Below are 24,870 nucleotides of genomic sequence, written 5' to 3' on the forward strand. Positions count from 1 at the left end.
AACAATACTTTTAACATTGAAAAACGTACACCTACTTGAGTGTTAAACACAGACAATTATGAACACGTGTTGTTGTCTTTTATCGTTTGTTAGATTTATTAAAACATTGAATTCTAAAAATTTTGATATTTTGACGAATACATGTAAATTTAAATGAACTGAGCTATTTGAATAATAAATCGGGTTACACATTGCCGTCATCCAGCTGGGGTTGGCGCATACTGTGCAGAAGTGTGGTCAAAGTAAGGTAAGTTTTAAAGACAGTAACACATCTAAAACATTGCTAATGGGTATAACTGTTTTACAATATTCATATCTTCAATTGATTCTAAATGGGCTTAGCAGTACCATTTTCAATGACCATCCGCGGGTGGTCATCACATTCATTCACTTCCTCATCATCCCCCCATGACGTCATCACAATCGGCATCTTGAACCATTTCCTCAATCTGGTGGAGGTCGTCCTGTATATCTTCGTCAATGGGTTCCAAGGGGCGCAATAAATGCCGACAGCATTCGTCCGGATCGAGATTTCGATTGGCACCGGTATGTCTGACGTCACCATTAACCAATCCTTTCGGACTTCCCAGCAAACTCTCAAAATCGTCTGCTTCCTGTTCTGCATCGATGACGTAAACACCTCTGGTGGCGTCACCTTGTTTCCGTCTATCTTGTTTTTCCGATCTCATGAAAAGTGCTGCTGCTCCGCAGACCATAATGGTGACGGCGACGCACGTGGTTGCAACAGAAACAATGATGGTTGTCTTGCGCGTGTAGCTCATCATCTTGTTGAGATGGTCGTCTGCTACTGACGATCGGAGTGAGGCATGTCGGGGTAAGGCTTGGGCACCTGGGCCTAAAAGGTACAGTTCTCAATCAGACAAATCAAGAATGAAAAACGTTCGCGATTTACAATGAAGCAGTCATCAGCTTACATCTCTGCATGAACTTCATGGCTGGTCATCACCACAGATGCATAAATCCGAGTCATCGCCATCAGCAACTGCAACTCTTTGTATTGATTGGTAGGCACCACTCCAGAACATGGTGTTCGTAGCTGTGACTTACAGACCTAGTGTTGGCCAAGTAAGACACATAGACTTGAGGAAAGGAGATTATTTTTAGCAAATCGTAGGCCTACTTCTGCCTTTTCTCTTTTCCTTACTTGCTCCCTTTTCTTATTCATGAACTGCAGTTAAACTCACCTTTCGTCATGATAGTAACATTCTTCCAACTTGAAAATCCAGCCTCGTTCACTGATCTGATTCCAACAAGATACGTGGTATCAGGGATAAGGTTGGTAACGTTGACGTACACCTCGTCCTCTGTTTTTGAAATTGTGATGTATTCGGCTAAAACATAGAATAGAAGATGAAAATGCAGCTCAGGTCATAGGTGAGCAGTTAAATATCTGAAGGGACTATTTTTCAGCAGAGATTTTCAATGAATTTATTGAAAGACTCTGCCTACAGGACCTACCTTCATGGTGGTCTGCCCATCTGAATTGCGTCCTGGCAAGGACTGTGACGGTGACGTCCATCCCAAGCGCCAGCTCTCCGTTGTAGTTCAGCGAAGGAAAGATGAGGAGGTGGATAGAATGCGACGCCACAGACTCGGTTATGATGTCAATGGGTGGGTTGGGAAACTCTGAAGAGGAAATACTTCAACTAAAATTCACTCGTAGCCTCAGGCCCGTAGCCTTTTTGGTTGGGCTATTATGTCAGTCTTGAAATCTTAATGAAAAACTCGTTTTTTGTTGTGATCCTTGGGGAGCATTTCCCCCTCCCCAGCAACGCCCCTGAGTCCGAGTATTGGAGTGGGAGCCGTGAAAGTTATTGAATGGCGAGGTATGGGTACAGAGGCGAACAGTCTACGAGGCCTAATGGTGACTGGGCGAACATCATGCTGAGGTCATCTTACCGGCCTTTGAGAGATGGCGTATCCCATACGCACTGCCATGGCGATTTTTCGCCTCACAAGTGTATAGGCCAATAGTTCGCTTTTTAGTGGAAAAGCCAACCTGAAAACGAATCAACATATGCATGTCATGAGTTGTGTCACTTATGAAAACGGCTGAGCCCCCTCCCCCACCCCGTACGAGTCCTCGAACTGTTCCTACAAGTACGACCATATGGTGACAAAGACATTTGGGGTACACATCTAAGAAAAAACACCTCTCGCAACTACCTCTTTTTAAGGGTCTAGTTATATCCCCCCACCTTTAGAGAACTCTTCATCATGCGCTGAGATAGGATGACGTCACGCCCCATCTTGTGTGTGATTGGCTCGTCTCCGACATACCACGTGACCACTGGAAGGGGCAGACCCGCGAACGTGCAGCTGAGACGCTTGGTCTCGTTTTTGGCGATGAAGGTGTTGGAAGCCATGACATCGGCGACAAAGGGGGCAACTGAAAGAACAGTTTCCATGGTTACAGAATTCACATGTCGATTAAGACGTCAGGTTCCGCGGTAAGGTGACTGATATTTGGACGGACCCAGACAGGTTGACCGCCATTACACATTTTGGTGTTGTACATATGGGCATCTCCCAAAACACGCGTTGTAAAACTCGAACAAGGTCCTAAAAACACTGTTGTCAGAAGCTTTTTCGAATCAAATTGACTTATTTTATGAAGCTCCTGTGACGCAACCTCTGGCCGTTTATACGGATGCTATGATAGAATCAAGCCGGAGAGACACCAGCTGAAAATAGCTTTGCATATACTTACACTCTACAGTTATAAACCCATCTCTGCTGGCGTTGCCGTGAAGACCACGTGCCGTGCAAGTATACCCCCCGGCGTCTTCTCGAGTCGCCCGGATGATGATGATGGCTAGGCCCGTAATATCATCCTCAACTTTATTCGTTGGTTGAATCCGGACCTATCAAAAAGAACATGGTCAGTTTGAGAGGGGGGAGGTAGAACACCATTTTTTGTCCAAAATCTGTCCCATGAAAATGAAGACGGATACAACTGAAAGCAGTAACTGGACTTCTCCTCCAGAATAACTTAGCAAGATCAACAGTGCCTGTGCAGACTGCTGTAAAATCTATCAGGAGACGTCGTGGATTTCCCATATTAGTTTATGACTCCCTGGTTGTCTGGACCTTTTTCAGTAATAAAGGATGAAATTGTCACACAAACTCACCCTTTCGTCTGAAAGAAGCGTTTCTCCATCGAATTCCCATACCAGACTACAGTTGGCGCCACCTTTGAACAGACACGTGAGAGACACGGCCTCTCCTTCAACCACAGTCTTGTTTTCGACGAGGATTATTGAAGGGGGATCTGAAAAACAAGGATCGTAAATTTGTCACTGGTTTATTGGGACAGTCGGCATTTTGTCCTATATGACAGGCCTATTGGCCATGGATGTAAATTCCTCTTGCAGATTGGTCCTTGGCCTCATCCTATTGTTCACTGAGTAATAAAAAAGAGACCAATGGAATGGTCTTTGGAATACTTCTGCCATCTGCTGTTGACACTTGCCCCTTGCCTCCGGTTGTTGAGACGCCCCCTTACCCAACGCCTGCTGATATGGGGTGCAAAATGTGAAACTATAAGCATACGCCAAGAAGAGAATGCATTCAAAAGTCTCGTTTTTTAAAATGAGATTTTCCGTTTAATACTACTATCAACTTCTTGATACTACTTGTGTTAGTACAAAACGCCGTGTTTTGGGCGTCTTACAAAAGTATAAAATACTCTTATTGATCTGGCGCTCCATATGGGAATTCCCTTCTATTTTGATGTCTATTTTAAGCCACAAGGGTACTTCCCAAATTTACAAATGGCCGATCGTGATGAAATCCTCAGCTGATGAGGCAATAAAGTGCGAATTTCGGCAGTCTTCGTTCCTGTGATATTGACATTATCTGCACGTATGTATAGAAAATAAATTTATCTTCAAATTAAACTAAGATTTTAGGCAAGAAATGTTGGAAAGGTTATGAAAATGTATTATTAGTTGACCCACAGAATGCATCTCGTGACATTTTTTATAGATCCAGATGACTTTTTAAATTGCTCCTTGCTGTCAATGGCTTTGCCTTCCTGTGCGTAGATTGTTTTTTTATTCATTATGCAAGTCTTCCCTTGATTCTGTCTGACCTTTCCTTTCTGGTTTTTTCAGGACAATGGGGTGAGTACATCACTGACACACATGTGACTGCTGGATTCTTCATCTTTATGGAAGAAAACTGGAATATTAACATTTGCCTCTATCCTGACAAGGTCTTGAGTGGTATATAGACATGTAACTTAAAATGTCAGTTGTTACTGTAACGTGACGTGACGTCTTCGTAAACGTTGTTCCCAATCAAGTGCATGGATCTGTAGTTGCATTGTACATGTAATCGAATATACATCATATTGTCTCTGATTTAATTGTAAGGTGCTGACTTGCATTATAATTTATGTTTCAGGTTCTTTAGGAAGTTAATAGGAGGGGTTGTAGTGCTTGTCGTTTTCATCGTCATTGCTGTTGTTATCTACATATGTTGTCGGAAGAGACGTAATCGAGGACAAGGTGGGTTGAGGCGACACTATTTACAGAAGTGCATGTAAATTGTGTTCACCTACACACCAATGAGGACATGGACTTGATAAAATGCCTTAAGATGGCGCAGTCAGTCGCGAACCTTTTCAGGACTTCTGCAAATTTCACAATGCCCAGAGCAGATGACCTAGTTGACGTCACATGAAGTTGTACGAGACGTGCTAACGGAGTCAGTGAATAGCAAAAGCAAACAAAGTTTCATTCATGCTTCATGCTTCATTATATCCATTTCAGTTCTTCGACAGAATGATCAGCCGACAGTCGTACAGTATGTCCCAACACAAGCATCCCAACCACAGGGCTACGCTGCACAACCTCTGCAGCCTTGTCCCCAGCCTCCTGGGCCTGCAGTCTATCAAACGCAGGCCATGACCTACCAAGCCCAGCCATACCCACCAAAACAAGATCCCTACCAGGGTCAGCAGGGCTACCCGCCAAGTGGAGGACCGCCATACCCACAGGGTACACCGTACCCACAAGAAGCTGCTCCTTACCCACAGGCTGGATATCCAGTAGGAACAACTCAAGGCTACCCGACTGGAGGCTACCCAACTGGGGGCTACCCGCCGAACACAACGCAGGGTTATCCACCAGGGGCTGCTGCAGGATATCCTCCACAGCCATATGATGTCCCACCGCCATATGAAGATGTCCAGAAGTCAGCCCCTTCTGCTCCACCATCTGGATATTGAGAATTGCGATCTCGTAATAGGACAAAGGCGTGTTCAGAATTCTTTTAGGATTATAAAGAGATGATGTTGATGATGGTATTTTCCTCATTGGGCATTGTAGTCAAAGATACTCAAAAGCGCCCTGCAGACAAGCCCTGCCTTGTCTTCTCTAGCAGGGTGAGGCCACAAAAACTTTTACTCTTCCACTGAGTCATTTTTAGTTACATTTCCTGTCTTGTCGACCACAGTTTAGGCCACACCAATTCAAAACTTTGGACAGCAGGAAAGGAGGCAAAGGAAAGAGGGAGGTGTTAAAAAACTTAGCAATTGGTGTGGCCTTTGTGTTCACTGAGTGATATATGTTTTATATGAAAATGAAAGTCTCTTGTCAGTCGGTATATTTTCCAGTTTAAAAGCGAGAATGAGTAAAATATTTGTCTTCAAATTCTTGCTATAAGTCAAGTATTGTTTTGTCGCACATACATTATGGATACTGCCAAAGGTACAAGTTGTTAAAGGCCTTCTCTGTTTGTTAAACTTGAAATTTGAACTTGAAATTAAAAAAACATATTGATTATAAATTTCAACAATGCCTTTGTGTAGACTGATATACAAAGACGATAAATGCCAAGTTGCAGCAAATTTGCATGTACAATAACTGTACTATGGCAGTGTTTACCTGATGAATACAAACAGCGAAGGCCTTAAAAGAATAAATGTATTGTTTTCCTATTAGTGGAGTGGTTTCCTTTTAGAATTGCCAGTCGAATCTCAAAAACCGTTTTATTCATGTCTTTGTCACATGTGAGTAGATTGACACTAAAGTAACTCATCGTGTTGTTGTACATGTACTTGTATGGTTCTTGTATACATGTACTTGTATGGTTTTTGTACACACGTACTTGTATGGTTCGTGTATACATGTACTTGTATGGTTCTTGTATACATGTACTTGTATGGTTCTTGTATACATGTACTTGTATGGTTTTTGTACACATGTACTTGTATGGTTCGTGTATACATGTACTTGTATGGTTCTTGTATACATGTACTTGTATGGTTCTTGTATACATGTACATGTATGGTTCTTGTATACATTTACTTGTATGGTTTTTGTATACATGTACATGTATGGTTCTTGTATACATTTACTTGTATGGTTCTTGTATACATGTACTTGTATGGTTCTTGTATACATGTACTTGTATGGTTCTTGTATACGTGTACTTGTATGGTTCTTGTATACATGTACTTGTATGGTTCGTGTATACGTGTACTTGTATGGTTCTTGTATACATGTACATGTATGGTTCTTGTATACATTTACTTGTATGGTTTTTGTATACATGTAGATGTATGGTTCTTGTATACATGTATATAATTACTCGTACACAAATCTGTTTGTACATAGAAAAAATATTTATTAGAGATGTGTGGATGTTAGTTACAGTTACAGAGCAATAAAAGTTGCATAATCATGGTCTTGTAATAATCCTCCTTGTTGCTATTTGGAGGCAGCGTGAAAATGGAATGTGAACAGTGTCTGTTGCTTTTCTTGCAGGTAGGGTATTTGAAATACATGTAGTGCACAACTTTTTCGCAAGGATATTGATGAAATGACTCAGACATTACAAGTGGCCTCCAAATGGCCATCCATGTCTGAAGTCTAAGACCCTCAAGGTCTCGTTTGCTAGGAGTTCTGGTGTTTCTAAGTGCCCAGCATTTTGACCCTCAATGGTATTGACATTGCACAGCTTCCAGACAAGGTGCATCAATTTGGGCTGAGGCTACGGAGGCAATACCTCTGGAAGTTCAGTATGAGAGTTCATCTGAGCTTTAAGTAAAGAACGTTTACTTGAAAATAAAATGTATTTATTAAATTTTTTTCTTCGTTTTTGACTTGGCATACTTCTGCTATTCTCTCTTTAAAATGCTAAATCCAAGCCCCTGAAACCGTCATCAAAAGGCTACCTCCAGTATCGGATTCTCTTCAATAGGAGTCTTGGCCGCTACAATGCTATTCGTGACTTCAGCGTGCGAGACTGCTTAAGGCTATGCTGACCATTCCAAGCCATGCCAGTATCAAAAGAGCATCATGATTGTACCGAAACATCCAATTGATAAATCGCCTCTAACGGGCAGGTCGTTGCATGATCAGGTATTGTCTATTGATTCAAGACTGCTGATTGCAAGCCGTCCGCCTTGAACAACCAGGTCTTTGACTTCGCAAGACTGCTTCTCAAGGTGACATCAGCTGAGCCACAGGGAGCCCGGATAACTCGACGTCGCCATCCACAGCTAGACTCCTATGCAGTGCATTTCGTCATCCTGATCGTCTTTCCTCAATGTAAAGGACGAGGCCGGTCCACTGCGTCCGGAGTGTATCCACAACTAGCTCAGCAGACAGCCGGCGACACACGGTCATGTTCTTCTCGCGTGAGATCATTTCATTCTAAATGGGTTAATGTTGTTGATCAAGATTCATAGGCCCCTGCTTACTTTCGAAACCTTTGTGAAACGGCAAGTGCCTGCGAATACCTTTAGAATCACGCCGCACAGTGTTTTTCACTGAGTATATATCCTTACAATCCGCGTCCCCGTTCTAGTTGACGTTATGTGTCATCCTGGTCATGCTTGGCGCTTAAATAATAAGCTTTCCGTCAAAGAAGATATAAATATGAATTTCAAGCAATGAAATACAAGGCCCTGTCACGCTTGAAAGACCTTGAAAATATAAATCAGCTGTTCAAATGTCAAAATGGATTGCCTAATCAGAAGCCATTTGCAAGATAGATCCACCGGCTGGGTCAACACGAATCATGTCTTCGATGACTGCTGCGTATTTTGGCATCTTCTGCCTCCTTCTTTTCGCATTTCTCACTCATTTTGGTAAGTTGCTAAACTCATAATTTGTTTAAGGTTGAATTTGAATTGGCCTCATACTAAATCCTTTAGGTCTCTATATTTGAGAGTTGGCCTAATTGCAATTCTTGTATCATGAATGCCAGAGGCCGAGATGCGTTCCCTCGTGCCTAGAAATACCAATTACACCAAACTAAATACAATATTTGGGATGCCAGTGGCATAGTGGGAGAGAGCGACCGGCTTGTCATCGGTAGGCCGTGGGTTCCGACCACTCGGTATGTTAAGTGGCCAGAAATGGTATATCCTGGGGAAATCCGGGCAGGGGTTCATGCACATGTTCGCTGCTCCGGCGCTGCACAACGGGCTTGGGACCTATCCAGGATCTGGTTTATACGAGTTCGATATATGCGAAGCTTCTGGTATTTCTCGAAGCTGCTTGGTTTCGATCGCTCACCATGGCGGCCCAGGAAGTCCAAAATTCCTCGCCAGGCTGTCCAGAATGTCCATTCTGCGCTGGGACAAGAATTGGCTGCTGACTGGTGTTGTGATCTCTTTTCAGTTACAGCCGACGAAATCTGCTATGCCTTCCAAGATGCTGAATTAGGCGCTTTCTTCGGACAGTTTCGCTGTGCCGAGTTCTGCTGCGGAAATCAAAACAGAAAGTACTGCTGTAATCAGTGTCGGAGTAGCGTGTATCAACATGACTGTCCAAAGGAAATTACTGGGTAAGTAACGTTAGAAGACTATCCGAACTGGAGAGGTATTGATTGTCTCACCGAACCCGCGGGAGTGGAGCTCAAATGTTGGGCGAAACCATTCGAAAAAACCTTGTGTAAATGCACTCTGCGCCAACGTTTTGAATCAGCGGTTTGGGTTAGTGCAAAGCGGAAGAAGCAAAAAGCGTTAAAATCCACATTTTCATCATTTAATTTAAGGTGTAGAATAGGAATTATCACCTCATTGTTGGGTATTGTCTCAGCAAAACCGCGAGGGTGGAGCTCGTAACTAAACATGATGCTCAAACCATTCGTTGCAATAGAAGTGGTTCATGATATAAGACATTGACAGGGCTTTCTCAGACATTTCAGCTCTGAAGGATTTTTCAAATTGATCAAATTCTCTTTGGCTGACACTTTTTCGTCCTTTTAGGGAGGTGGTTGGCGGCACCTTGACCTTCATCATCACCATCGTCGTTCTCTTCGTGGCGGTGATGGCCTGTAAGTGTGGATGCTGCAAAAAGAATGCCCCAAATGGTAAGCGAATCGCCGGGGCCGTGCTACTTTATGCGCGGTCGTCAACAACTGAATGTTTCTTTTTGCTAGGTCCGAAGGTGAGGGCATGTAATTTGAATGCTTTGGTGTACAAAAGACCAACACGAGCAAACCTTTCACTATCAGTTATACAGTATACATGTATATGACAATGGAGTTTGCAGTGCTGGACATGCTTCTTTAAAAAGATAAGAATACGTTTTTATCACTATGCATGTGCTGATAGTTTTCATTACATATGCAAAACGCCGATAGACTTAGATTTGTGTCAGTTTATATCCTTGGCTTTTTTCAGGAGAAAATGGCACAACGCAAAATCGTCTATCTTCCCTTGCAACCCTCCTGCCCAGTCCACAGTTGCTGCGTAGGGGACTGGTCCCAGGGGCAGCGTGCTTAACAAAACCTCCTCCCTACCCTGGAGAGTCACCACCGCCGTATTCAGAAGCAACCAATCAAAATTTGAATTCAGAACCAGATGTAACGGTTTCTGATCTGTCGCACGAACATGACGAAGCATTATTGTCTGCTGGGAATCAAACATGCCATGATGAAAGTAGAAGTAGGAATATAAACTCAAGTGACTCTAGTGCACATAGAAACGTGGAAACTGATAACTCTGCGCACCCGTTTGCGCCAATTGATGCAAATGATCCTCCACCTCCTTATGTGTCGACGGAGAGAGTATGATGTCACAGTTGATAGAAACTGACAAGACTCATGACTAAGGACAAAACATTTGATTTTTTGAAAGTTTGGTGCCAATGTGCTTGTATTGTATCCTTGAAAAACTGAATCCGTAGATTTTTTTCATGTCTTGATCGGATGTTGTCGACGAAATAGTATCAAAATGTACAATGTATTGTAAATAAAAGTTACAAATTTTTAACACAAATGTCTCAATCGTCTGTGCAGTCCATGTCAGGTACATTGAATATACGAAATTTACTTTGAGATGTATACAAGTCGTACAAAATACCCTCTGGTAATGATGATTTATAGTGCGTGACAGCCGACCACAGGATTTTCGTTTTGCAGGTCCGATATTAGGCCTATGCTTTGTGTTGTGACTAAAGCACACTATCGATAAATAATATGAATGGATCAGTGCATAAACTTCAAGAAGAGGACATGTTCAGTTAGGCCGGCGTGGATCGGAGCCTGTCAATGCCGGCTACAGTTCAGTTTGCTATTGTCCATATCAAATTATTGACAGTCGTGATCAACCTCAACACGTGGGATCCCATGTTGGTCCCTGATGCTATGTTGGTCCCGTCAGAGATATTTCAAGACGTTTTTATTTTGGGTTGTTTACCCAATCAATGGGGCTAAATCGATTGAATGAAAAAAAGGTCAATTGTGAGTGATGCCAAGTATTGGCCTATACGTGTCCTTCATAGAGGGTAAACATTTTCTTATCGAGGCCTCATCTTCTTTGAAAATCCAACCTGTTTACATCCAGTTTGTATTGAATAGAAAATATCTTAAAATCGATGTCAGACATTTTAAAAATCGCTGGCACAAAAGAAGAAATCGGACAGAACGGTGTGAATTTACAAGTACGCGGATCCCATTTGGATAACATGGCCTAGACAGTAAGCCTATAGTATACCTTCAATTATGGAGTAATATACTGTTTGGATCTGTGCATATTTGTCTTAATATTCTCCTGGAGAAAGGTTGGTGATATTTTGAGTACAATAATTGTTTTTGTGTAAGATTTTGTAATTGAACCTGAAATATGTTTGGTTTACCGAATATATAGAAGCGTATAGTGTCAATGGTATAGCTCAGATTGAACTGCGACACAGATTGGTAAAAGCGTAATAACTCGTCATCTTGTCTTTTCAAAGCATTTGCAGCTGACAGAAACTTCACCACCTGCTCCAAGGACGGGGTATCAAGAACTGCACACAAAATCGCGCCAGCACCCAGTGCTGTCGGTCAGGCTGTAGCCTCCGGCCACATGCCATGCCGCGCTGAAGTCCTACCACGCTGCACGGACAGTGCCTCCAACAAATGTGGCCCAATCAAGGCGACGTATGTTTTGCAACTTTCTCCCGCTATCTTTCCTCTCAATTTTCCATAAGAAAGCAGTTTTAGTTTGAGCATTTATGACATTATCAAGTTACTATATAAAGTGTTCAAAGAGAAATTCCACCAGGCGATGATTAAAGAAGATTACTAACTCTTAAGTGTAGCATATTTCACAGTAAGATTTTAGTGCAATTCTTATTAAAGATAATATTCTAGGTAAGATCTTATTAAAATTTATATCAAGAAAACTTACTTAACAGGAAAACTTGACCAAGAACAGGCCTAGGTTGGTTTTGTAGTTGTTGTTGTGAGAGAAATTTGGCAACAACCTTTTCAATTTCAGATCTCCGTATTCGACCAACTACGCTACATGCTGTGATTCCATCCACCCCAACTGAACACATGGAACCGACCATTGGGTAAGTTGATGATGGGCTGAAAATCTTGCTCGTATTACAGGCAATTAGCACTTTCTTCTGTCATTGTCGTACATGTGAGTGAAATTCAAATCCATATCCAAATATGAATTTGAACTTTTTTTCCAGTACGATCATTGGTGTATCTGTCGGCGTGTTTGTCTTCGTGCTTATGGTGGCGCTAGTGCCGCTGTTCGTCATGTGCTATGCTGCTGCCAAGACGGACAAATTGAGGCGCAAAAACAGAATAGGTGAGCGGCCATCTTGGCAGGCCATTTTGGGCGAAAAAATTGATTTGCAGACTGTGCCCCTCGCAAATTAGCGAAGCAATTGGGGTAGGAGCCGATTTCATCAAGTTCTCGAGCGATCGAACATGAACCTGCATGGTGGTTGGTATCAATATTTGCCATGAACATTTTGATAAGACAGTAGAACAATTGGAAATTAGGGCTAGGTCCGAGCAGGCTGAAGAAGAAGGAAGAGATCATTTACTTCATTTATATTTCCCCGTGTTTTTTCAGGTGTTATTGCCCGACCCCCGCCGTACAGTGAGGTAGCCCGGCCGACCAGTCCCCCGCCAGCCTACAGACCACCGACCCGCGGCCGGGCGGGGGCTGAGATCTTTACAATCCATGCTCCACCGGATTATCGATGGACACCTCTACCCGGAGAAATGCCACAAGTTTTATGAGCCATACATATATATATTTCATGAGCTCGATACATAAGTATGAATGAGAATATACAATACATTAATCTTCCTGTCGCAGGTTGTAAAATAGAGCGCTACTGGCGTTTGAACGATACTGGAAAATCAGTCATGACGGATATATTTTCGAAGCAATTCAGGAAGTTAGTCTCACCGTTTCTATTAAAAGGTGACGTGTGAAGTTAAATTTAAAAGTTGTACATAGAAATATAGGTGTGTATTTATCTGCGAATCCGCCAGTTGACGAGGAAGCAGGTTAAAGAGATACATGTACATTGGTCGCTAACAGTGTCGGTATAGTCACAAGCCTAGCGGCGGTAATCGTTCACAGATTAAGAGCATGCAGGGTGCAGGTAGTGGAAATGGTTTATAGATATTGTATAGCACTAATTAACATGGAAATAAATGCAAAGTTTTTTAAAGTGTTGAAGTTTTTGGTTTTATAGTCGGACATCAACTTCCATTTAGGTTATCATCTGACTTTAAAGGGATTCTATCGGCATTAGCTAAGATAGCTGTATAGTACCCCCAGGTATATGGCACGGCTTAACCCGTCGGCCATTAGGGAATTCCTTTATGGCCCAGTGGTTGGCGCGTTGGCCCCAGAGTGGAAGTTAAGCAACGTCGAGCGCGGTCAACCTTTGGATCGGTGACCGGCGCGTACAATACATCTGGCAGACCTTCCCACGCGATGCGAGCTCTGGATTTGTAGTTCGGTACTGAGACGCATGAAGCGCTAAGTAGGATCGCGGACGATCCATCTCTGTCCGAAGGGGGAATGATGTATAGTACCCCCAGGTATATGGCACGGCTTAACCCGCCGGCCATGAGGGAATTCCTTCATGGCCCAGTGGTTGGCGCGTTGGCCCCAGAGTGGAAGTTAAGCAACGTCGAGCGCGGTCAACCTTTGGATCGGTGACCGGCGCGTACAATACAATAGCGTTTATGGCAAGCCAAAGCGGAATATATTCAAGACTTTAGAATAACCATTCAAGAAGTTAAATATAAGTTCAAGAAGGAAATATATGTTCAAGACTAAAATATGTTCAACCTTGAATCAAATGTTTTCAACCTTAAATAAAATATGTTCAACCTTGAACAAAATATATTCAACCTTGAATAAAATATGTCCAACCTTGAACAAAATATATTCAAGACTCACGTGACCATATTCAAGACTCACGTGACCATATTCAAGACGCACGTGACCACAAAATTGATGACGTAGAGCGTAGAATCTGTGGTACTTCTGATGCGTTCTGTTTCACGACGTGATTGATTGCCTGTATAGCCTTAACACTCAAACATGTCAAAAGACAACGAGAATCCGATACAGTGGTATGAAAGGTGATAGGCATTGCGCATTTTGAACCTATAATTTGCCTGATATGTCTGTGAAACATGTATCGACTCTGACATTCACTCGGCATCCATGTCATGATGTGTAGGATTACAGTACATGTCAGGTGTAGGCGGCTAGGTACGTGTACAACCATGTGTCAAAACCTTCGTGCGAACAATTCGAGCTCCGAAACGCAACACAAGTACCATGGGTTCGGGAAAGTCTGGACGCGGGTTCGGGAAAGTCCGTAAAGCATCAAAACATGAGCAACTACGTCATCAATTTTGTGGTCACGTGCGTCTTGAATATGGTCACGTGAGTCTTGAATATATTTTGTTCAAGGTTGAATATATTTTGTTCAAGGTTGGACATATTTTATTCAAGGTTGAACATATTTTATTCAAGGTTGAACATATTTTATTCAAGGTTGAAAACATTTGATTCAAGGTTGAACATATTTTAGTCTTGAACATATATTTCCTTCTTGAACTTATATTTAACTTCTTGAATGGTAATTCTAAAGTCTTGAATAAATTCCGCTTTGGCTTGCCATAAGCGTTACACGAAGTTGCTATTAAGGGGTCTTTCCCATCTTACAGTACCGGGAATTATTCAAACTTGTATAGGATGATTAAACGAATATTTCCATCTGAAACAAACATGACGCACTAGCCCTTACAGTGCTTTTTATTAACCTTAAGATGACCAATTTGATCCCTGTTCGATCCTACCTATAGTCCCCCTTTGACATATCGACAGCAGGTTTATCTGTGCCGTTGACGTAGAACATCGAAAGACCGTACTTGTCGTTGGCAAGATAAACTTGGATACTCTTATACTATTTCAAAACGACGGGACAAAGGAACATTCGGCGGCCTAACTCGAAATGATTATCTATCAGTTCTTTCAATGGGTACACTATAGTCTCGGTCACATGGGGACTTTGATGACAAATCCTTACAGAACACCTGAAGTGCGACTAGCCTTATAGATCACGACCTGATGTTAATCATTCCTAATGATGTTTTGAGAGTAGAAGAGTAAAACTGGTGTATTTGGTTTAGAAAATTATGGATCGTCTAAGTCTCCACGCCATTATTTTAGGGATAATTGTAGCTGGCCTGCTGATGAATGTCTCTGGTAAGTAGGCCTATATACTCTCTTAAAAATAATGTGGTGATATTTCACTCTTTAATTGACTGAACATTCACATGCAGTTACAGAAGAAGCCTGTGGAGACGGTACAGTCCTCCTCTTCAACAACTTTCTTCGGCACAGTGCTGGTTCAGAAATGTTGATGTCGGCGTGCTTTCTGGCAGATATCTTTGTGGAGAAGACACCTTTGAGAAATACGACGTTGTGGTTGAGTTTTCGGGCTTAAGTAATTCTGAGAATTCTATAGCGCTAAATCCCAATCCACATCATTACCCCACCTACCAGCCTCAAACTCGCCCCAGTGCCGAAATTTAAAGGAACGAAATCAGCGCCTCTAGTGTCAAGATTGCTATCAGCCTGTACTTCCCGGATTCAAGCTCAACTCGGTTGGTTTCCTTTAATTTCAGTGTCGGCGTTCACCTACAATACCTGCAAAGGTGTGGGATTCAACCGTTACTGCACCAAAGCGGCCTCCGCCACGTGCTGTCATTCCGGGTTATACGCGAGCGCCTCCTGTTGCTCGTCAAAAAGAATCTACGCCCGTTGCACCAACACGAATATGAAGAAATCATTTCGATCGTATTCGACTACGACATGCTACTCTGCGGCCAAGTCCTACTGTTGTCACTTGGGGTTGAGTTCGTCATCTTGTTGTGGTTCGTTTTGGTACACGTACTATCGAAGCAGGAGTCAAGCGTTGTCTACTGTCGCTAACACCGGCGTTGGCATTGTAAGCTCTATTGGGTAAGTCGTCATCGGACTACATCTGCATCAGTTCTTGTGACGTCAGTTTCAATTACCTCAGGCTGCTGCTGAATAGCATTCCGCGAAGATGACGTCACTGCAGCTGCTGCCCTCTATTTCCCCATCGCTGAATTACAGGCAATGTCGAACAAACATGCGGTTTCGTAATGGATTCAGGCTTTCTAACTAGGGCAGTTAGATTCAATCTGGCACATGTCCGAGTGTTGGAAATACTACATAATTGTTCTGAATATTTCTCTCTCTGACTCTATGGTATCATTCATGCTAAAAACAATGCAGGGTCAAAGATAATTGACTTTGAAATAAGCTCAAATGCGTAGAAATAAGTGTCGATGTCCGACTGTCACGTGACTAAAACGTCATCAATATGTTATGCAAATGACCTTGTGAGCTATAAATAGTAACTTCGCGGGATGCTACTGATACCGTTTCTCATCTACCCTACAGTGGTATCTCCCTCTGGTTCCGTACCTGTTGAACATTGAAGTTAGGTTTTACACAATCAAAGTTATTCGTAACTTGACGTTTCAAATGGTTATACCATTCTTCTTCAGAAGTTAGTCTGACCGCTAGATGTCGTTACGGACAGACGGCTCCGATCCCACACGCGACTTAGTTGAATATTGCTTTCAGGTACATTGTCGGCGGTGTCATTGGTGGTATCTTCTTCCTCATTCTCCTCATCGTGATTCCGGTGGTGGCATGCGGCGTCTGCGCAGCGTCAGGGTCTACCAGGCATCATAGAAGACGCGGTGTAGGTAAGTTTGGCCACGGTCACGGTGTAACATGTTTGGTTGTTACCATACTTCAGTGTTTCCATGCATTAGACAACTGGAGAGACCGTTGCTTCTCAATAGGAAAAAAGATCTAGAGAAAAACGTGTTCATTCTCAAACAATGAGAGGAATTACTCTTTGTCAAACCTTCATTCTCCTCTTCCAGTGCACGTCAACCAAGTGGTGCCTCCACCGACACAGCAGCAGTACAACCAACCACCGCCACCACAGAGCTTTGGTCAACCACCACCGTACAGCCAGGGACAGGGGTACAACCAGGCACCTCCGCAGCAGGCCATGTATCCACCACCCCAGTACCCGCCACCCCAGCAACAAGATCCAGCTTACCCACCAATGTAGGAGACGGGCAACGGCCAATGAATAACAGAGCACAGTCGCGGATGGAAAAAAACATCCACAACGACCTGACCTGTTTCCGTAACTTTTGCGTGCAATTCAAGTGAGCAGGGTCGGAACGACGTCATCAATACTTAGAGTTCTGGTCATGCGAAAGGAGGATGCGCTCGGCTCACTTCTGTAAATATTCATCCTGAGCTTCAGCGCCTTTCACTCGACACTCACCGATATTTTCAAAAGCACAAACAAGAAATAGATGATGTTTCGTTACACTGAGTCAACCATTTCTGTAAAATATGCCGTTATTATGCTAATAAATGATAGCTGCGATCACTCTGTTGTTTCTAATGGATTCTCACTAAGAAATATGGTAGTAATTGCGACCTGCTGGAAGCTGTTTTTGTATGGAAAACCATAATTTTATGCCCGAGTTGGTCGTCTAAGATGATTGCATGCCTCAATAGATCGGTAATTTATATTGGACACGCTCAAGAATTCTGTGTCAGTCGTCAATCGGTTTTTTAAACGACACTGAGTTAATGAAGCATAGCCATCACTTGAAGCCATCAACAAAACTCTAATAAGGCCAACTTCAAGATTTATTTATATAAGGTTCAACAACGCCAACTACACAGAGCATATCTATATATCGTTTTGTTAAAGGTCTCCAACAACGACGACGATCTTTATTCATAAGAGACATAAAAGCTGGATTTGAAAGAAAAGGCTTTCATACCTTATTCTGATAGCGGTGTAGTTTTCATCGGAAAATTTACCATCGCATCTTCAATGATTGGGGATTAATGCGAGAGAGAAGGCTGATATTTCAGTGACTATAACACTGGTCGAACTCATTGATTTTGTGAGGAATAACTGATAAGTTTTGAATGAACTGTTACTAGAGGATAAGATGGAGAGGTTCATGAAACTCAGTGTTGTCGTGTTGGTTCTGGCAATATGCATATTTGCATTCCTACCGTCAGGTAAGTTTTCAACTCGATGAGCCGTTATCATCCCCGGCAACAAGATTTATCAGTCACTAATTGCCTTCCAAATAATTTAGGTCTTTATGGCGGCATTAACATGGACATCGATAAGATGGCTGGTTTAATTCTTTACTCAGTAAGACTTCATTATAGGACGCCATGATCTCAACTTCTCAAATTTCACTTCCTTGTACAAAGGGCCCATATTTGCATTTTCTGAAAGAACCTTTGACGTCACTAACTGGAAGATTTTGGAAAGAAATTTATGGTCATAAATCACACCATACAGACTATTCATGTACATTACAAACCATAACATTTTGCTATGCTTTGGATATGCATCATTTTATTTGCAAGTCACCGTGGCCTATAAAGTTATTTTGCATGGCGACGAGGCTTCATCACTGTTGGCGACCCGCGAACTTTGACATTAAGAACACGCTTTTTTATAAGCTTTTCGTGCGTCAAATTGGAACCTAAGATTAACACTTGATGATAAACTGCATAATAACAGCCAAAAAATTACATCGTGGCGATTCTATGATTTCTGAATGTTTACAAAAAGTGGTCTGCCTGAACTTGAACTTGCTACATAATCTGAAAGAGCATCCTTTATGTAGATTTTGTTTCAAGGCCAAGAGTCAGCTTCTTTATGACCTTTTAGAACTGTTTGACCTTGACCTTGACGCCCAATGTAAAGGTTATTTGACAGGTGAATCATGGTTCCAGACCACGAACTACGTATAGTTTCCAGATACCACAGATGAGATGAGTGTATTTTCATTTGACCTTGACCATTGACCAGTCTCTGATGAGCATAGATTAATTTTGTCCATCACCCTTATTTTTTTCAGGTAACTCCCGTACCTATAAACGAGTGAAGCGCGCCGCGCTTTATGGAACCTATTACAGAGCAAGCTACAGCCGTTACTATTATAGAGCAAGTTATTACGGTGGCAGCTATTATGGCACTAGGTACAGCGGCGGTGCTTCAAGGTAAGTGTGTACATGTATAAGCATTCAACTCATCTCGTAGCCTGCGATGCCGAGAATGCTGTAGTTGCGAGAGAGGTCCCGTGACGTAGAAATGTCAGGTTGCAGGCGTCAGTGACGTTGTCTCATCTCTACATCCGCCACGCTCTAGAGATGAGAACCGTTGGACAATGGACCCGATAGACAACATTTAAAGAGGAGCGTGATTTGATATCATTGATCGAATACTTTTGACCTGAAATGTTTGCCATCTGGCCAGGAGAAGGAATTAAAGGGGGCCTTAATAAACAAACATTGATGACGTTTGATCCTGCGAAAATCGAGTTCCTCTTACAGCATGAATAATTTCGATTTACTGTGAGATAAGAGAGACCCCTATCGGCGTCTTCATAACCTCATCTGACCTACCAAGCTTCTGCTTACATGAGTTCGAAGGAGGAGGAACAGAATTATGTAGAGAGATTCGTATATATGGTCTTCACATTTCTCTTTTCTCCATACATGTTCCCTTATTTTTTCTCATCTGTCAACCAAACCGTCTTTTTACACAAAGACAAATATGCCCAGAATATCCTCTCTACAAACATATGAGGAATTATTTTTAATATTTATTTTCATATTCGTGTTTGTCATTTTCAGCCTAACTATCGGCCTGGTGGTAGGGTCCATCACTCTCGTTGTCATCATTGTCGGGATAGTGCTCTGCTTGAAATTCTGCAAGCGTGGGCAACGACAGAATAGGGTTACTGCAATTCAAGGTAATATTGACTAAGAAATGTGCACATATTATCTTTGATACGTTGTGACCTTCTTTCAAGACAAGTCTTTAGTCTTCCCCTTCCGGCTTGGCATTTGCAGCAGGCAGTGTACATCACTCTAGGAAGCACGGGATAAAACCACTTTTGATGTCATACTACAAAATGGTTAGAAATAATCATAGTGATATTGTTTTTAGATTTGCCTGCATGCAAAATATTGAGGTACATTGTATATTGTTTGATGATGATATTTCTATTGTAGGTGGAACTGCCAGGCAACCACCCCCAGGGTACGCAGGTCCACCACCCGCGTATCCAGGATCGCAGCCACTTTATCCGATGCCCACGCAGCCCTATTCCGTCCAGCCGGGGCCAGCATACAACCAGGCGCACCCCGCCCCACCGTACCCACCGCCGGCTGTCGCTAATGGTGCGGTGGACGCCGCATATCCCCCTGGTATTCCACCGAAGTATTAGAATAGAGAAACGTGATTCATGAAGCAACGACCAACGTGGGGTCAGGACAACAGAAATGCAATTTTCACAAGGACTCGCAGTTATTGAAATGTACAATTATGCGACCATGACGTCAACATGTTTGATATAGTGTTTTTCATATATCGTTCCGGGCAAAGGTGATTATAGTTGAAGTCAGGAATGTGACCAGATCTAAACATTTTACCAAAAGGTGAGTGGCAGGAGTAGCGCAGCCTACCAAGTGCCAACGACAAAATGTAAAGCGGGTCAACTATGACACTGACTGCCCATTGGCTGAGTAACATTACAATTTGTGATGAGAGGTCAGCCAAGTACCTGCTCTGAAAAACACTATAGCCCGAGTAAATACTGTTGTTATTGTCGTAAGTTAAACATTGTGTATATATACATGTATTTTCATTGAGGTGTTCATTTCAAATAAAAACAAACAACAACAAAAACTGATAATCGTTTTTATTGTCGATCACTTTCTGAAAACTTCCGTAACTTAAAAAAGAAGCTATATTTCCATCGGGCGCCGGTTGGATCATGGAGGAACTGTCTAGATCGGTTAAACCTGAGGCCTATACACGTGGAAAGAAGTCCGTGACACTGTGTGCCATGCAGTGGTATATCTCTCAGGTAGGCCAAGACCTCATTGGTGCCAAAAGTCATTCACGAATTTTTGTGACGCACCAATACTGTCATTATAATTCAAATTTACCATGAGTGTGGGGCATCGGAACATTGCCAAAATATCAAAGAAGGTTATTGCATAGCAACAATGCATATGCACAAGGAAGTTATTGACGTAGGTTAAATCAACTACGCAACAGTCAGACATCTTGATATTTCCTACCTAAGATTATTTCATTGCCTTATACACATTACCAAATTTCTCGAGGACACTTGGGATACTAGCACCCATTCTAGACTGAACGCTTTATACGCCGCAAAAAAAGCTTCAAGATACGAAGTAACCTATAATACCGTCACAAAGTTTCAGAAGAAACCGAACGGAGTCGTGTAGACTTTGATTGGAGATGTCTGCAATGGCGTCGCTGCTGAGACCGCGGTGTCTCGTGCTCGTCCTATTCGCGGTTGCGGCGTTGCCATCAGGTAAGTTATTTATTTCAAATCGAAGTTTGATCCAGATAGCATGGATGGGGTCGGCTATGAAGATATATGGGCCCAAATGAGACTCCTCAACGATACGTCGTTCCATGTCAAGAAATTAGGGCGGCCATTTTGAATCCGCTACTCCATGAGTGGATAGGGCGCCAACATCATTCGCCTTTTACACGTTTTCTGACTAATAGGCGCAAATCGCGCTCGTAAAACAAGTGGACAAAACTCATAACTTGCGATTGAGCCTAAATAGAATCCCGTCCCTTAAATTTACATGTTATTGATACATCGGTGAAGATGCCTTCTTATCTTTCAGCATCCGTTGCCACATCATGCCGCAGCAATAACATCTACAAAACCTGCTACGGATTTGACACTTACTGCTGCAGGTGGACCATCGGGGGCACTTCTTCTTGCTGCAGATACTCCGAGTATAGCTACACCAGCTCTGTCTCGCGTTATGGTAGCTATGCCTCCACCTCCTGCTACAACTTGTTCAGTTACAACAAGTGTTACAAGGCCACGGACTCGCGTTGTTGCTACAAGACCGCCGGCTCGTCTTCTTCTTGTTGTAATTACTCTGAATCTCGCTTCACGTCAAGTTTGTACAGAGGAACAGACTCTAATATTAGTTCAGTCTTGATTTCGTAAGTGCACTCTATGTTATTTTTCTCTTGTACATGGCGCTTACAGGTTTAAGAGCTTCAGAGAGAATTTTGAAGAGAAAGCAGCAAGAAAGCAATGCGTTCATGTCTCCAGACTGCAGGCGTATAATGGGCGGGCGTATGGGGCTTTGATATAGGGGGGTACTACTGGGTCAAAATGCATTTCTCAACTCAGCCATCGCAGGTTGGCTGTAGCTCAAACCGTTGGCGCAGTATTGGATTCAGTTTGAACTTTCGCAAATGGCCATATTTCCTAATTTCGAGTCGATATCTAGTGAACAAGCTCGTTTTCAATCATTAATGTATGTCTTCAATCTTTTCTTCTCATCTAGTATTGATAAAGTTCGAGTCATTTCTTTTTACTAGAAATCGACCCATGTTTTGAATGACATGTCTTGCTTATTTCTTGCAGTTACATTATCGGCGGTGTGATTGGAGGTATCATCTTTCTCATCCTTATAATCGTCATTCCAATTGTCGCATGTGGCGCATGCGCGGCAGCCAGTAACCGAAACAGGAGGGGCACAACCGTCGGTAAATATTAATCTGCTGGACCTGTAAAATGATTCAATTACCACTGCCTAATAGTCCCAATCAGCTTTGCGTCGCCTGCGTAACTGTATTCAAACCAACTACAATTCAACATCAGGAAAGAGGTTTAAAGTGACAGTAAACGTTTTGTAAAAAAAAATAATTGCGAAACCTCTCCCAATTTATTCTGTAATAGCCTTTGCCTCACTTTATTCTTTCAGTGACCTACAACCAGCCTAATCAAGCGTACAATAACCAGGGATACAACCCGGGACCTCCACCGCCTGGACACGGCCAGCCCCCTCCGCAGGGCCCTCCACCGCCTGGCCCTCCGCCCGGATACAGCCAAGCGCCTCCCCAGTATGGCCTGATGTACCCACCGGCGCCACAGTATCCACCACCGACCGCAGTCGACCCTGCCTACCCTCCAAATTAGAGTCAGCTAGGACCATAAAGCTTCAGATCCGCCTGCCCGTCACAAGGATGATAACAGAGCAACCAAAAGCCGACAAATAGCGCCGGTGTGACAGCGGATATAGTCCCCCTGGAGTCATAGTCCGGTAGCATTGTATTTGACCAATTAAGCAGCATGATCTATTGTACCGCTAACCCTAACCAAAACATTTAGCAATGCGGGCTATTGTTACACGGACTATCAGCCCTACGACTACTATCCCCGCCACACCGGTATAACAGTAACAAATGCCCCCCTGGAAAAAGTGTCCGGCCCTATTGTATTCTGCAATATGGTTCTAATGAGACCCTGACCGTCAATAGCTCAGAGATTGAAGCGCATAATAGATCCTTTGTTCCCCTGGCATTCTATCCTAGGACATTTTAAACTTCTACACTTCTACAACGGTCATACACTGCTGGTGATATACTATGTTCACTTTTCTTCTTCTTTTTGTTAAAGTCTGATGTAAGTACGGTGTAAATACTAAATATGTATAGTTGATTTGTAGTGTATTTATGTGCAAGTAACCGTATTGTTCACGGTGAGTAACACAAAAGAAACAGACAAAAGGAATGGGAGGGCCTTGTTTTTATTGTGTTACAATGGTAAACCAATACTTTACCGACCGTGTGTTCATTTCAATAAAAATTTCGCTTTGAGAAAAGACCGCTTTATCAGTAACTCCTAAATTGACGCAAAGGACGAGCCTGGATCATAATCTCATGACCATCTGAGAACATGGTGCCGTAAACCCATTGTCGATCAAAATGGAACCGAATGCTTATGGGCTTATTTTGAGGGCTGATTTCATAAGCGGTCTCAAATCAGTGAAACTACATGCATATACTCCGCCAAAGACAGTCGTTCCGTCGTCAATCTTTTCTGTTTGCAAGTCCACACTGAAATATATATGTCCCAATCGCATGAATTAGAGGACGTATACTACGTCAGGCAGGTTGGGTTTTATATCTATTGAATCGCTTCAGTTCACTGCCGTTTGTAAATAGAAACAATCAATAGCTCGAACCGGATATACTTGAACGTAGTATACGCATTATGGCCAGAGACCTCTATTAAAACCTGTGTGCATTACGTGTACATTGTTGTGCATAAGTTTTGGTAAAAAAAGTACACATTGGACCAATCAATCTGCACAAAATTTTATATGTGTCAAGAAGAACCCTTTCCCAATAGCATAATAAAGTTTAAAAACATTCCAATACCGATTGCCTGAGAAAAAGAGATTTCCGTACACCATATCCATCAAAACGTCACTGGCGCATTGATATGGCCCTGTCAAAGTACAAGTTCTAAACTGACCAGTGAGACCACATTTTCTTAAATATATTATCAAAAAGCATATTTCTGTGATGGCCTGACTCTGTAGATTAAGAATCAACCACAGATTGAGAATTAATTCCACTTTGGTCCATCCCAGCCATGTATTTACCACAACTTGACATTTTGATAAGCTCTATGTGTGCCACACTTCCGGTCGTGGATGAATACATGACTCTGCCCTTATAACAGTTCAGATTTGGCTATCCCCTCGGGACTGACAAGTGCTGTCCTTAATAGAGAGGTGTCCTGATTAGAGAGGTCAAATTGAATAGAAACAACTAATTTGGGACCAAACCTGGTGTATATCATCATGATTATACAGTATGAAGTCGCCGCTAAGTGCCAGCTACGCCTACGCAAGCTTGGCCAGGGTCGGGGACAACAACATGCCTTCACGGTCAAAGACGCCAGACAATGATGTATGCGTGATATCTGACCAGGATCCCTTTGGAATTTCCAACATAAACATCCCAACTCAACCACATCAGCCAAAGACCTATTCACTTTTTATTGGTTCTACTCATCAACTGTAGTCCAGTTATTCCATGACAATAATCGCTGCATACAAACGTACAGGGCTATACCCCCAAGTAGACGAGTCCATTCACAATA

The 24,870-nt window shown here is 42.6% G+C and overlaps 6 protein-coding genes across 8 annotated transcripts; all 6 read left to right on the top strand.

Annotated features, from left to right (window-relative positions):
* Positions 1-4,269: 4,269 nt before the first annotated feature.
* Positions 4,270-7,113, top strand: LOC135502242 (annexin A7-like). Its single transcript, XM_064794902.1, has 3 exons — positions 4,270-4,289; positions 4,429-4,532; positions 4,797-7,113. Exons 1-3 carry the CDS (start codon positions 4,270-4,272, stop codon positions 5,252-5,254), a joined length of 582 nt encoding a protein of 193 aa, XP_064650972.1. The 3' UTR covers positions 5,255-7,113.
* An 856-nt stretch (positions 7,114-7,969) lies between these two features.
* On the top strand, positions 7,970-10,259 carry LOC135502159 (protein shisa-5-like). The gene is made up of 4 exons (XM_064794786.1): positions 7,970-8,122; positions 8,658-8,823; positions 9,248-9,351; positions 9,665-10,259. Exons 1-4 carry the CDS (start codon positions 8,053-8,055, stop codon positions 10,054-10,056), a joined length of 732 nt encoding a protein of 243 aa, XP_064650856.1. The 5' UTR covers positions 7,970-8,052; the 3' UTR covers positions 10,057-10,259.
* Positions 10,260-10,826: 567 nt separating this feature from the next.
* LOC135502179 (uncharacterized) lies at positions 10,827-12,944 on the top strand. Of its 2 annotated transcripts, none has more exons than XM_064794810.1 (5): positions 10,827-11,045; positions 11,220-11,406; positions 11,747-11,822; positions 11,949-12,070; positions 12,341-12,944. In XM_064794810.1, the coding sequence occupies exons 3-5, from the start codon at positions 11,806-11,808 to the stop codon at positions 12,508-12,510; spliced, it is 309 nt and encodes a 102-aa protein (XP_064650880.1). In that variant the 5' UTR covers positions 10,827-11,045; positions 11,220-11,406; positions 11,747-11,805; the 3' UTR covers positions 12,511-12,944. The 2 variants fall into 2 exon arrangements, with proteins under 2 accessions (XP_064650880.1, XP_064650881.1); XM_064794811.1 differs by having other exon boundaries at positions 10,827-10,961.
* Positions 12,945-14,796: 1,852 nt separating this feature from the next.
* On the top strand, positions 14,797-17,255 carry LOC135502162 (uncharacterized). The gene is made up of 4 exons (XM_064794789.1): positions 14,797-15,010; positions 15,433-15,769; positions 16,424-16,548; positions 16,732-17,255. The coding sequence occupies exons 1-4, from the start codon at positions 14,941-14,943 to the stop codon at positions 16,923-16,925; spliced, it is 726 nt and encodes a 241-aa protein (XP_064650859.1). The 5' UTR covers positions 14,797-14,940; the 3' UTR covers positions 16,926-17,255.
* A 331-nt stretch (positions 17,256-17,586) lies between these two features.
* Positions 17,587-20,604, top strand: LOC135502174 (protein shisa-5-like). The gene is made up of 4 exons (XM_064794801.1): positions 17,587-17,905; positions 18,763-18,904; positions 19,541-19,659; positions 19,922-20,604. The coding sequence occupies exons 1-4, from the start codon at positions 17,833-17,835 to the stop codon at positions 20,134-20,136; spliced, it is 549 nt and encodes a 182-aa protein (XP_064650871.1). The 5' UTR covers positions 17,587-17,832; the 3' UTR covers positions 20,137-20,604.
* A 331-nt stretch (positions 20,605-20,935) lies between these two features.
* LOC135502158 (protein shisa-5-like) lies at positions 20,936-23,581 on the top strand. Of its 2 annotated transcripts, XR_010449735.1 has the most exons (5): positions 20,936-21,255; positions 21,581-21,911; positions 22,342-22,463; positions 22,682-22,978; positions 23,145-23,581. XR_010449735.1 is itself a non-coding variant. In XM_064794785.1 (4 exons), exons 1-4 carry the CDS (start codon positions 21,180-21,182, stop codon positions 22,894-22,896), a joined length of 744 nt encoding a protein of 247 aa, XP_064650855.1. In that variant the 5' UTR covers positions 20,936-21,179; the 3' UTR covers positions 22,897-23,581. The 2 variants fall into 2 exon arrangements, 1 of the variants encoding a protein (XP_064650855.1); XM_064794785.1 differs by having other exon boundaries at positions 22,682-23,581.
* Positions 23,582-24,870: the final 1,289 nt, after the last annotated feature.

Source organism: Lineus longissimus, chromosome 18 (assembly GCF_910592395.1).
Source record: "Lineus longissimus chromosome 18, tnLinLong1.2, whole genome shotgun sequence".
Taxonomy (NCBI): domain Eukaryota; kingdom Metazoa; phylum Nemertea; class Pilidiophora; order Heteronemertea; family Lineidae; genus Lineus; species Lineus longissimus.